This window comes from Hemitrygon akajei, chromosome 19 (assembly GCF_048418815.1).
Source record: "Hemitrygon akajei chromosome 19, sHemAka1.3, whole genome shotgun sequence".
Lineage (NCBI taxonomy): Eukaryota > Metazoa > Chordata > Chondrichthyes > Myliobatiformes > Dasyatidae > Hemitrygon > Hemitrygon akajei.
Window position 1 is genome coordinate 2,070,163 of NC_133142.1, and position 14,581 is coordinate 2,084,743.

The 14,581-nt window shown below is 54.1% G+C and overlaps 1 protein-coding gene across 1 annotated transcript in view; it reads right to left on the reverse strand.

Moving 5' to 3' along the window:
* Positions 1–14,581, reverse strand: part of lamb2 (laminin, beta 2 (laminin S)) — a gene marked incomplete at its 5' end in the record, with an annotated part of 243,025 nt that overhangs the window by 211,963 nt on the left and 16,481 nt on the right. The window contains 3 exon segments of the mRNA XM_073072944.1: positions 7,745–7,880; positions 11,729–11,758; positions 11,760–11,901. Of these exon segments, the coding sequence (XP_072929045.1) occupies positions 7,745–7,880; positions 11,729–11,758; positions 11,760–11,901 (308 nt within the window).

Here is a 14,581-nt window from a genome sequence, read left to right on the forward strand (position 1 = left end):
TCCGTGTTGTGTTCCACATTGCCTTGTTCCCATGCTGTTGTTTCAGTGTTGTGTTCCCGTGTCACTGTGTTCCCGAGTTGCTGTGTTCCCATATCGCCGTGTTTCAGCATTGTTTCCGTGTTGTGTTCCACATTGCCTTGTTCCCATGCTGCTGTTTCAGTGTTTTGTTCCCGTCACCGTGTGTTCCCGTGTCGCTGTGTTCCGTGTCGCGCTGTTCCCGTGTCGCTGTGTGTTCCGTGTCACGCTATTCCCGTGTCACTGTGTGTTCCATGTCGCGCTGTTCCCATGTCGCTGTGTGTTCTGTGTCGCGCTGTTCCCGTGTCGCTGTGTGTTCCCGTATCACTGTGTGTTCCGTGTCGCGCTGTTCCCATGTCGCTGTGTGTTCCCGTGTCACTGGGTGTTCCCACGTCACGCTGTTCCCGTGTTGCTGTGTGTTCCTATGTCACCATGTGTTCCGTGTCACGCTGTTCCCGTGTCGCTGTGTGTTTCTGTGTCGCTGTGTTCTGTGTCACTGTGTGTTCCTGTGTCGCTGTGTGTTCCATGTCGTCATGTGTTCCGTGTCACTGTGTGTTTCCGTGTCACCGTGTGTTCCGTGTCACCGTGTGTTTCCGTGACGCTGTGTGTTCCCGTGTCGCTGTGTGTTCCGTGTCACCGTGTTTTCCCGTGTTGCTGTGTGTTCCCGTGTTGCTGTGTTCCCATGTCACCATGTGTTCCCGTGTTGCTGCATTTTCGTGTTATTCTCCCGAGCATTGTGAGCATGATATGTCGGTGCTGGAATGTGCAGTGACACTTGCAGACTAACCTCAGCTCACTCACCCTCAGACTGTTTAGACCATATATGTCAAACTCAAGGCCCGCGGGCCAAATCCGGCCCGCGGTGGAATTATCTTTGGCCCGCGAGATAATATCTAATTACTATTAAAGCTGGCCCCAGTAATCGAAGCGCCTATGGCGTATGATATGGCTAATGCTGAGTTTATTCAGGTACCAGGTTTTCAGGTTTTTTAGTGTTTATTCGGCAGTCTTGCTCGGCAGTCTTCTTCATAAGAAACGGAATTTGTAAAGTGAAACACTTTGTAGTTATAGCAGAGACTGAGACACATGAGAGCAGGCTGAAAAAACGGAGGCAACGAAAGCTGCGTTCGCACGCGTCCGACTGATCCGGCCCGCATGAAGCTGCATTTTGCTCAATCTGGCTCGTGACCTGAAATGAGTTTGACACCCCTGGTCTAGACTAACCTCAGCTCACTCATCCTCAGAGTGTGTAGGCTGCCCTCATGCAAAAACTTACTTCACCTCTTTCCAATGTGCCTGTGACAAAGAAAGCGAATCGAATCGTTTGTCTGCCTCACTCCTCCGGAGCATCCATGAGGCAGGTGAGTCGTGTTCCCCACGGAGAGGCCGGCCGTGCTCAGTCCCACACAGGGCTGAACTGATCACCGCCCATCGTGTGAGAGAACATCGAGGACGTGAGCTGTAAGCTGTTCATGGCCTGCCAGTTCCTGAACGAGGAACGAGGAACAGGTCACACACTCACACATTCCAGCAAGTTGCAGGAAGGTACGGCTGCCAAGAGCACATTTCCCACACACTGCTCTCACTGTTCAGTTTCTGGAAGACCGGATCTGACCACTGACATTCAGCAATGAATGGGGTTCTCTCAGTCCCTCACCCTGCCTTGGGGGGGTCAGTCTCTCATCACACACAGGGCACTCAGAACCTCCAGCAGACAGCTGTGAGACATCACAACATAGCCGGGGACAAACACAAATGACATTGTCTCAGAAACACAGTATAGAAACAGGACCCCCACCCCTTCTAACCCACGAACCCATACTGACCAACAGTACAGCACAGTATAGAAACAGGACCCCCACCCCTTCTAACCCACGAACCCATACTGACCAACAGTACAGCACAGTATAGAAACAGGACCCCCACCCCTTCTAACCCACGAACCCATACTGACCAACAGTACAGCACAGTATAGAAACAGGACCCCCACCCCTTCTAACCCACGAACCCATACTGACCAACAGTACAGCACAGTATAGAAACAGGACCCCCACCCCTTCTAACCCACGAACCCATACTGACCAACAGTACAGCACAGTATAGAAACAGGACCCCCACCCCTTCTAACCCACGAACCCATACTGACCAACAGTACAGCACAGTATAGAAACAGGACCCCCACCCCTTCTAACCCACGAACCCATACTGACCAACAGTACAGCACAGTATAGAAACAGGACCCCCACCCCTTCTAACCCACGAACCCATACTGACCAACAGTACAGCACAGTATAGAAACAGGACCCCCACCCCTTCTAACCCACGAACCCATACTGACCAACAGTACAGCACAGTATAGAAACAGGACCCCCACCCCTTCTAACCCACGAACCCATACTGACCAACAGTACAGCACAGTATAGAAACAGGACCCCCACCCCTTCTAACCCACGAACCCATACTGACCAACAGTACAGCACAGTATAGAAACAGGACCCCCACCCCTTCTAACCCACGAACCCATACTGACCAACAGTACAGCACAGTATAGAAACAGGACCCCCATCCCTTCTAACCCACGAACCCATACTGACCAACAGTACAGCACAGTATAGAAACAGGACCCCCACCCCTTCTAACCCACGAACCCATACTGACCAACAGTACAGCACAGTATAGAAACAGGACCCCCACCCCTTCTAACCCACGAACCCATACTGACCAACAGTACAGCACAGTATAGAAACAGGACCCCCATCCCTTCTAACCCACGAACCCATACTGACCAACAGTACAGCACAGTATAGAAACAGGACCCCCACCCCTTCTAACCCACGAACCCATACTGACCAACAGTACAGCACAGTATAGAAACAGGACCCCCATCCCTTCTAACCCACGAACCCATACTGACCAACAGTACAGCACAGTATAGAAACAGGACCCCCATCCCTTCTAACCCACGAACCCATACTGACCAACAGTACAGCACAGTATAGAAACAGGACCCCCACCCCTTCTAACCCACGAACCCATACTGACCAACAGTACAGCACAGTATAGAAACAGGACCCCCATCCCTTCTAACCCACGAACCCATACTGACCAACAGTACAGCACAGTATAGAAACAGGACCCCCACCCCTTCTAACCCACGAACCCATACTGACCAACAGTACAGCACAGTATAGAAACAGGACCCCCATCCCTTCTAACCCACGAACCCATACTGACCAAGAGTACAGCACAGTATAGAAACAGGACCCCCACCCCTTCTAACCCACGAACCCATACTGACCAAGAGTACAGCACAGTATAGAAACAGGACCCCCACCCCTTCTAACCCACGAACCCATACTGACCAACAGTACAGCACAGTATAGAAACAGGACCCCCATCCCTTCTAACCCACGAACCCATACTGACCAACAGTACAGCACAGTATAGAAACAGGACCCCCACCCCTTCTAACCCACGAACCCAAACTGACCAACAGTACAGCACAGTATAGAAACAGGACCCCCACCCCTTCTAACCCACGAACCCATACTGACCAACAGTACAGCACAGTATAGAAACAGGACCCCCATCCCTTCTAACCCACGAACCCATACTGACCAACAGTACAGCACAGTATAGAAACAGGACCCCCACCCCTTCTAACCCACGAACCCATACTGACCAAGAGTACAGCACAGTATAGAAACAGGACCCCCACCCCTTCTAACCCACGAACCCATACTGACCAACAGTACAGCACAGTATAGAAACAGGACCCCCACCCCTTCTAACCCACGAACCCATACTGACCAACAGTACAACACAGTATAGAAACAGGACCCCCATCCCTTCTAACCCACGAACCCATACTGACCAAGAGTACTGCACAGTATAGAAACAGGACCCCCACCCCTTCTAACCCATAAACCCATACTGACCAACAGTACAGCACAGTATAGAAACAGGACCCCCACCCCTTCTAACCCACGAACCCAAACTGACCAACAGTACAGCACAGTATAGAAACAGGACCCCCACCCCTTCTAACCCACGAACCCATACTGACCAACAGTACAGCACAGTATAGAAACAGGACCCCCACCCCTTCTAACCCACGAACCCATACTGACCAACAGTACAGCACAGTATAGAAACAGGACCCCCACCCCTTCTAACCCACGAACCCATACTGACCAACAGTACAGCACAGTATAGAAACAGGACCCCCACCCCTTCTAACCCACGAACCCATACTGACCAACAGTACAGCACAGTATAGAAACAGGACCCCCACCCCTTCTAACCCACGAACCCATACTGACCAACAGTACAGCACAGTATAGAAACAGGACCCCCACCCCTTCTAACCCACGAACCCATACTGACCAAGAGTACTGCACAGTATAGAAACAGGACCCCCACCCCTTCTAACCCACGAACCCATACTGACCAACAGTACAGCACAGTATAGAAACAGGACCCCCACCCCTTCTAACCCACGAACCCATACTGACCAACAGTACAGCACAGTATAGAAACAGGACCCCCACCCCTTCTAACCCACGAACCCATACTGACCAACAGTACAGCACAGTATAGAAACAGGACCCCCACCCCTTCTAACCCACGAACCCATACTGACCAAGAGTACTGCACAGTATAGAAACAGGACCCCCACCCCTTCTAACCCACGAACCCAAACTGACCAACAGTACAGCACAGTATAGAAACAGGACCCCCACCCCTTCTAACCCACGAACCCATACTGACCAAGAGTACTGCACAGTATAGAAACAGGACCCCCACCCCTTCTAACCCACGAACCCATACTGACCAACAGTACAGCACAGTATAGAAACAGGACCCCCACCCCTTCTAACCCACGAACCCATACTGACCAAGAGTACTGCACAGTATAGAAACAGGACCCCCACCCCTTCTAACCCACGAACCCATACTGACCAACAGTACAGCACAGTATAGAAACAGGACCCCCACCCCTTCTAACCCACGAACCCATACTGACCAACAGTACAGCACAGTATAGAAACAGGACCCCCACCCCTTCTAACCCACGAACCCATACTGACCAAGAGTACTGCACAGTATAGAAACAGGACCCCCACCCCTTCTAACCCACGAACCCAAACTGACCAACAGTACAGCACAGTATAGAAACAGGACCCCCACCCCTTCTAACCCACGAACCCATACTGACCAAGAGTACTGCACAGTATAGAAACAGGACCCCCACCCCTTCTAACCCACGAACCCAAACTGACCAACAGTACAGCACAGTATAGAAACAGGACCCCCACCCCTTCTAACCCACGAACCCATACTGACCAAGAGTACAGCACAGTATAGAAACAGGACCCCCACCCCTTCTAACCCACGAACCCAAACTGACCAACAGTACAGCACAGTATAGAAACAGGACCCCCACCCCTTCTAACCCATAAACCCATACTGACCAAGAGTACAGCACAGTATAGAAACAGGACCCCCACCCCTTCTAACCCATAAACCCATACTGACCAAGAGTACAGCACAGTATAGCCCTTCAGCCCATTAAAACCCGTGCTGTCCATCCCAGAACATAGAACAGTGCTATGCATCAACGCAGAATGTTGTGCTGAACTGTTAACGTACTCTAAAATCAACCTAACTCTTCCCCCCCCCCCTTCACAGTCCTCAATTTTCTATCATCCATCTGCCTGTCTACGAGTCTCTTAAATGGTCCTAATGTATCTGCCTCTACACCAGCCTGGCTGAGCACGACACACCCACCACTCTCTGTGAATAAACCTTCGCTGAAACTTATCATCAGTCCACGATAATGCCAATCCCACACAAAGCTAATGCATTTCTTCTCTCCATACCCCGAGATTCCATCCTTCACCCACCAACTGGAGACAATCGAAAGAGGTCTATTAACCCACAACCTGCCAGGCTGCAGACACAACCCACAACGGAGAGCTGGTGCAGGTTAGAGCATTGAAAACGGCCTAAGAGGCAACACTGCCCCTCCTACTAGCCATCCAGGGGAGCTGCCAGACCCCATACCCGGCCAGAGAAACCATCTGTCCACTACCCACCGGGGGAAACCGTCCCTCCCACTACCCACCAGGGGAAACATCTGTCCACTACCCACCGGGGGAAACATCCCTCCCACTACCCACCAGGGAAACCATCTGTCCACTACCCACCGGGGAAACCATCTGTCCACTACCCACCGGGGGAACCATCCCTCCCACTACCCACCGGGGAAACCATCTGTCCACTACCCACCGGGGGAACCATCTGTCCACTACCCACCAGGGAAACCATCTGTCCACTACCCACCGGGGGAACCATCCCTCCCACTACCCACCAGGGGAAACCATCTGTCCACTACCCACCGGGGGAACCATCCCTCCCACTACCCACCAGGGAAACCATCTGTCCACTACCCAGCCAGGGGAACCATCTGTCCACTACCCACCAGGGAAACCATCTGTCCACTACCCACCGGGGGAACCATCCCTCCCACTACCCACCAGGGGAAACCGTCCCTCCCACTACCCACCGGGGGAAACCGTCCCTCCCACTACCCACCGGGGAAACATCTGTCCACTACCCAGCCAGGGGAACCAACCCTCTCCATACCTGGCAAAGGAAACTGTCCCTCCCACTACCCACCGGGGGAAACATCCCTCCCACTACCCATCGGGGGAAACCGTCCCTCCCACTACCCACCGGGGGAAACATCCCTCCCACTACCCACCGGGGAAACCGTCCCTCCCACTACCCACCGGGGAAACATCCCTCCCACTACCCACCGGGGGAAACATGGTCACCCCAGGCTGTGCAGAGTCAGGGGAGATGGTGCCTAGGAGGAGGTGGGAGCTGTGTGTGGGGTAGGGAAACATAAATGAGGGTGAGCCAGGGAGGAACGGAGGGGGAGGGAGTGGAGAACTATGGGGAGTTAGTTTGAAAGGGGGGGTAGGGTACGGATTGAGGGGAAATAGGAGGGGGAGAGCAGGGAGGTGGAAAGGGAGTGTATTGAGGGGGAGGGATGGATATTCAAGTATGAGAAGGGAGAGAGTACGACTGGGAATTGAAATGAGGTGGAGTGGGAGGAGTGAGGGTCCTGTCACCATCTTTGTACGGCTTCAACCATGGACATGAGACCCCAGCGGCTGAGCCCTCACCCCTCACCCCTCACATCCCTAACCCCACACCCCTCACCCCACACCCCTCACCCCACACATCCCTCACCCCCCTCACATCCCTCACCCCTCACACCTCTCACCCCACATCCCTCACCCCTCACATCCCTCACCCCTCACACCCCTCACCCCTCACACCTACCCCACACCCCTCACACCCCTCACCCCTCACACCTCTCACCCCTCACCCCACACCCCTCACCCCACACATCCCTCACCCCCCTCACATCCCTCACCCCTCACACCTCACACCCCTCACCCCACATCCCTCACCCCTCACATCCCTCACCCCTCACACCCACCCCTCACACCCCTCACCCCACATCCCTCACCCCTCACACCTACCCCACACCCCTCACATCCGTCACCCCTCACCCCTCACACCCCTCACATCCCTCAACCCACACCCCTCACCCCACACCCCTCACATCCCTCACCCCTCACCCCTCACACCCTTCACATCCCTCACCCCACACCCCTCACCCCACACCCCTCACCCCACACCCCTCACCCCTCACCGTTCTCTGACTGCCACCATGCCTGCTTGCGGTACTGGGCGAAGGTGGTGATGACGTTCTGAACCCTGTGGCTGTGGGGGTTACGCAGTCGGTCGTACGGTTTGCGGGAGTCACAGATGAAACATTTCTCCTCATCCTGTTGGGGATGAAGAGATGAGGATTTTACCTGCCAGTAGGCAGTGAGGGCTCGGCGCCTCTCCTTCCTCTGCTCCCCCTCCCTCTCCCCTCCACCACCCTCCCACACCTCTCCCCCCAACCTCCCTCTCCTCCTCTTCTCCCTCACCTCCTCTCACCCACCCTCTCCTCTCTCCTCCTCCCTTCACCCTCTCCTCTCACTCTCTCTCCTACCCTCCCTCTCCTCCTCCTTTCCCCATCTCCTCTCACCCCACCCTCTCCTCTTCTGCCCCCACCAACCTCCTCTCTCCCCAACCCTACCTCTCCTCATCCTTGCCTCCTCCTCTCTCCACCACCCTCCTCTCTCCCCCACGTTCCCTCTCCTCTCTCCCCCACATTCCTTCTCCTCTCTGCCCCCCACCCTCCCTCCTCTCTCCCCCACCCTCCCTCTCCTCCCCCATGGACACACTCCCCGCTCCCTGTTCACTCTCGATGGAGAGGTCTGATTCTGCTGTGGTTTCACCTGCATTGTTTACAGATGACACAACATGGTGGGTCGTACATCAAGTAACGTCCCGTCGGAGTATAGGAAGGCAATAGTGACACATTGTCATGGCAACAACCTTTCCCACGTTGTCAACTAAACAAAAGAGCTGGTCTCTGACTTCAGGACGAGGGGTGGTGCAAATGCTCCTGTCTACATCACCAGTGCTGAGGCCGGGAGCTTCAGGTCCTCACCGACAGCCCGTCCTGGTTTATCCGCAGCCAAGAAAGATCACCGGTGCGCCAGGAGGCTAAAGAAGTTCAGCACGGCCCCGTCAACCACCACCAATGCCCCCCAGAAAGAACCCTATTCAGATGCTTCGTGGTACGGCAATTGCTCTGCCCCTGACCACGGGAAACCGCAGAGAGTTGTGGACACGGCTCAGCACGTCAGGGAAACCAGCCTCCCCTCCATGGACATTTCTCAGAGCCTCAGCCAGCATCACCCATCCCAGACATTCTTTCTCTCCCCCCCCCCCCCCCCCACTGGGCAGAAGGTGCAAAGGTTTGAAGGCACGACCCACCAGGCTCGAGGATGCTTCTACCCACTGCTATAAAACTATCGAACAGTCCCCGAGTGTGACAAGATGGACTCCTGACCTCACAGTCCTCCTTGTTATGACCTTACACCTCACTGCCTGCCACCAGTGCACTCTCTCTGTAACCGTTACACGTTATTCTGCACTCTGTTACGGTTTTACCTCATTCCAATGTGTAAAAGAGAGGAAAGAGTGGATATCGGACAGCTGGAAAACGATGCTGGAGAGATAGCCATGGGGGGGCAACAAAATGGCAGATAAACTGAATAACTGTTTTGCATCAGTCATCACTGTGGAAGACACAAGCAGAATGGTGGAAGCTCCAGGTGTCGCAGCAGGAAGTGAGTGAAGTTACCATACCTAGAGAGGGGGTTCTTGGGAAACAGAAAGGACTGCAGGTAGATAAATACACCAACTGGTCCAGGTGACACCCCAGAGCTCTGGAACATTGCAAATGTCACTCACTCTCCAAGGAGGGAGAGAGGCAGAAGAAAGGAAACTTTAGGCCAGTTAATCTGACCTCAGTGGCTGGCTGTCAGCGACTAACGGTGATCAAGAGGGATCTGTGTTGGGACCAAATCTTTTAATGTTTTATGCCAATAATTTGGATGATGGAATTGATGGCTTTATTGCAAAGTTTGCAGATGATTTGAAGATAGGTGGAGGGGCAGGTGGTTTTGAAGAAGTAGAGAGACTACAGAAGGATTTAGACAGATTAGGAGAATGGGCAAAGAAATGGCAGATGGAATACAGTGTCGGGAAGTGTATGGTCGTGCACTTTGATAGAAGAAATGACTATTTTCTAAATGGAGAGAAAATACAAAACATCTGAGGTGCAAAGGGACTCGGAAGTCCTTGGGCCGGATTCCTTAATGGTTAATTTGTAGGTTGAGTCTGTGGGGAGGAAGGCAAATGTAATGTTAGCATTCATATCAGGAGGACTAGAATATAAAAACAAGGATGTAATGTTGAGACTTTATAAAGCACTGGTGAGGCCTCACTTGGAGTATTGTGAGCAGTTTTGGGCCCCTTATCTTAGAAAAGATGTGCTGAAACTGGAGAGGGTTGAAAGAGGTTCGTGAAAATGATTCCAGGACTGACTGGCTTGTCACAGGAAGAACCTCTGATAGCTTTTGCATTCTCGTGTGTTCACTAGAATTCAGAAGGATGAGGGGTGACCTCATTGAAATTTATCGAGTGGTGAAAGGTCTTGATAGAGTGGATGTGGAGAGGATGTTTCCTATAGTGGGGGAGTCTAGGACCAGAGGACACAGATAGAGTGGATGTGGAGAGGATGTTTCCTATAGTGGGGGAGTCTAGGACCAGAGGACACAGACAGAGTGGATGTGGAGAGGATGTTTCCTGTGGTGGGAGAGTCTAGGACCAGAGGACACAGATAGACTGGATGTGGAGAGGATGTTTCCTGTAGTGGGGGAGTCTAGGACCAGAGGACACAGATAGAGTGGATGTGGAGAGGATGTTTCCTGTGGTGGGAGAGTCTAGGACCAGAGGACACAGATAGACTGGATGTGGAGAGGATGTTTCCTGTAGTGGGGGAGTCTAGGACCAGAGGACACAGATAGAGTGGATGTGGAGAGGATGTTTCCTGTGGTGGGAGAGTCTAGGACCAGAGGACACAGATAGAGTGGATGTGGAGAGGATGTTTCCTATAGTGGGAGAGTCTAGGACCAGAGGACACAGATAGAGTGGATGTGGAGAGGATGTTTCCTATAGTGGGAGAGTCTAGGACCAGAGGACACAGATAGAGTGGATGTGGAGAGGATGTTTCCTATAGTGGGGGAGTCTAGGACCAGAGGACACAGATAGAGTGGATGTGGAGAGGATGTTTTCCTATAGTGGGAGAGTCTAGGACCAGAGGACACAGATAGAGTGGATGTGGAGAGGATGTTTCCTATAGTGGGAGAGTCTAGGACCAGAGGACACAGATAGAGTGGATGTGGAGAGGATGTTTCCTGTAGTGGGAAAGTCTAGGACCAGAGGACACAGATAGAGTGGATGTGGAGAGGATGTTTCCTATAGTGGGGGAGACTAGGACCAGAGGACACAGATAGAGTGGATGTGGAGAGGATGTTTCCTATAGTGGGGGAGACTAGGGACCAGAGAACACAGATAGAGTGGATGTGGAGAGGATGTTTCTATAGTGGGGGAGACTAGGACCAGAGGACACAGATAGAGTGGATGTGGAGAGGATGTTTCCCTATAGTGGGGGAGACTAGGACCAGAGGACACAGATAGAGTGGATGTGGAGAGGATGTTTCCTATAGTGGGGGAGACTAGGACCAGAGGACACAGCCTCAGAATATTGGGGGCCTTTTTCGCACGGAGATGAAGAGGAATTTCTTCAGCCAGAGAGTGACAAATCTGTGCCACAGGCAGCTGTGGAGGGCCAAGACTTTATGTAAATTTAACGCAGAGATTGATAGATTCTTGAGTGGTCAGGACATGAAGGGATGCAGGGAGAAAGCAGGAGATTGGGGCTGAGAGGAAAATTAGATCGGCCATGATGAAATGGCAGAGTAGACTCGATGGGCCAAACGGCCTAATTATGCTCCTATATCTATATCTTACGGTCTCCTCCTCCTATGGCCTGCAGATCCAGTGTTCAGAGGCGGAGCCCGGCTGGGGAGTCCCTTCCTTGACCAGCCACACAGACAATGGGCCAAATAGCCTCCCTCTGCACTGCAGCCTTTTCTGATTTCCCAAGTACAAGCACGTACCGTACCCCCACCCCACAGACGGGAAGCACTCGCGGTTCACCTACACACACCTGGAGGTGACTGACGATGCAGTACGGCTGCCTCCCTCCTCAGGCCACAGGTCGATGAGGCCGTCAGCTTGTCCTCTCTGCCCACCAGCAGGTCTCCCGTCGCTGGGCTAAACAGCTTCCCTGAGAACAGCCGTGGGCTGGGTCTGGCTGCTGAGCAAGGCCGCTCCCCACCGCTGTGGTGGGAAGGGAGGGTGGAGAGTGGGGTAGGGGGAGGGGGGTAGGAGGAGGGGAGGGTGGAGAGTGGGGTAGGGGGGAGGGGGGTAGGAGGAGGGGAGGGAGGAGAGTGCAAGGGAGATGGAGACAGAGGGTGGGAGATGGGGATGGAGGAGGGGAAAGGGGAGAGGGGAGGGGGAGGGGGAAGGTAAAGGGGCAGAGGGGACAAGAGAGAGTGAGAGGGAACGAGAGAAAGAGTCATCAGTCTTTCAGGCTGTCACAGTGACAATAAAAATTATTAACTCAAATCCTTCTATGTATTGCGTCATCCTTTGATTTTTTAGATTGTTATTTATCTGAAGATGATGAGTAGTGTGTGTGCAGTACAGATGGGGCTTCTGTCCGGGTGACCAGGTGCTGGTGTGTATCTCTGTGGATGTGGGTTGACACAGTTAGCACAGGATACAGACACTGTGTGACCACAGCAGAGCCTTTCAGCTCAGACTGCACCAGGTACCTGTGTCCCACCCCACTCCCCTTCAGAAACCATAGAGCCCGATCCTCGACTCCTCAATCAGGGACTCACATCCAAACTACCGAACTGCAGATTTCGTACAGTTCCAACAGAGTTCTCAGCTCTGGAAAACACAGGCCCAGTCGACCCGCTCTCTCCTCATTCACAAACTCTTCATCCCTGGAACAGACTGCAGAATCTTCACCACACCCTCCTCATAGCAAAGTCGTCCTCACGTAGAGATGGAACTCTCACAAACTGCCAGTGCAGTCCCACCGACGGTCTGTACTAGTGCAGGCAGACCCCTTCGCTCCTGTACCGGAACGCACCAGTACTAGTGCAGGCAGACCCCTTCGCTCCTGTACCGGAACGCACCTGTACTAGTGCAGGCAGACCCCTTCCCTCCTGTACCGGAACGCACCTGTACTAGTGCAGGCAGACCCCTTCCCTCCTGTACTGGAACGCACCTGTACTAGTGCAGGCAGACCCCTTCCCTCCTGTACTGGAACGCACCTGTACTAGTGCAGGCAGACCCCTTCGCTCCTGTACCGGAACGCACCTGTACTAGTGCAGGCAGACCCCTTCGCTCCTGTACCGGAACGCACCTGTACTAGTGCAGGCAGACCCCTTCCCTCCTGTACCGGAACGCACCTGTACTAGTGCAGGCAGACCCCTTCCCTCCTGTACCGGAACGCACCTGTACTAGTGCAGGCAGACCCCTTCCCTCCTGTGCTGGAACGCACCCGTACTAGTGCAGGCAGACCCCTTCGCTCCTGTACCGGAACGCACCTGTACTAGTGCAGGCAGACCCCTCCGCTCCTGTACCGGAACGCACCTGTACTAGTGCAGGCAGACCCCTCCGCTCCTGTACCGGAACGCACCTGTACTAGTGCAGGCAGACCCCTTCCCTCCTGTACCGGAACGCACCTGTACTAGTGCAGGCAGACCCCTTCGCTCCTGTACCGGAACGCACCTGTACTAGTGCAGGCAGACCCCTTCCCTCCTGTACTGGAACGCACCTGTACTAGTGCAGGCAGACCCCTTCCCTCCTGTACCGGAACGCACCTGTACTAGTGCAGGCAGACCCCTTCCCTCCTGTACTGGAACGCACCTGTACTAGTGCAGGCAGACCCCTTCTCTCCTGTACTGGAACGCACCTGTACTAGTGCAGGCAGACCCCTTCGCTCCTGTACCGGAACGCACCTGTACTAGTGCAGGCAGACCCCTTCGCTCCTGTACCGGAACGCACCTGTACTAGTGCAGGCAGACCCCTTCGCTCCTGTACCGGAACGCACCTGTACTAGTGCAGGCAGACCCCTTCCCTCCTGTACCGGAACGCACCTGTACTAGTGCAGGCAGACCCCTTCTCTCCTGTACCGGAACGCACCTGTACTAGTGCAGGCAGACCCCTCCGCTCCTGTACCGGAACGCACCTGTACTAGTGCAGGCAGACCCCTTCCCTCCTGTACCGGAACGCACCTGTACTAGTGCAGGCAGACCCCTTCGCTCCTGTACCGGAACGCACCTGTACTAGTGCAGGCAGACCCCTTCGCTCCTGTACCGGAACGCACCCGTACTAGTGCAGGCAGACCCCTTCGCTCCTGTACCGGAACGCACCTGTACTAGTGCAGGCAGACCCCTTCGCTCCTGTACCGGAACGCACCTGTACTAGTGCAGGCAGACCCCTCCGCTCCTGTACCGGAACGCACCTGTACTAGTGCAGGCAGACCCCTTCGCTCCTGTACCGGAACGCACCCGTACTAGTGCAGGCAGACCCCTCCGCTCCTGTACCGGAACGCACCTGTACTAGTGCAGGCAGACCCCTTCGCTCCTGTACCGGAACGCACCCGTACTAGTGCAGGCAGACCCCTCCGCTCCTGTACCGGAACGCACCTGTACTAGTGCAGGCAGACCCCTTCGCTCCTGTACCGGAACGCACCCGTACTAGTGCAGGCAGACCCCTTCCCTCCTGTACCGGAACGCACCTGTACTAGTGCAGGCAGACCCCTCCGCTCCTGTACCGGAACGCACCTGTACTAGTACAGGCAGACCCCTTCCCTCCTGTACCTGAACGCACCTGTACTAGTGCAGGCAGACCCCTTCCCTCCTGTACCTGAACGCACCTGTACTAGTGCAGGCAGACCCCTTCGCTCCTGTACCGGAACGCACCTGTACTAGTGCAGGCA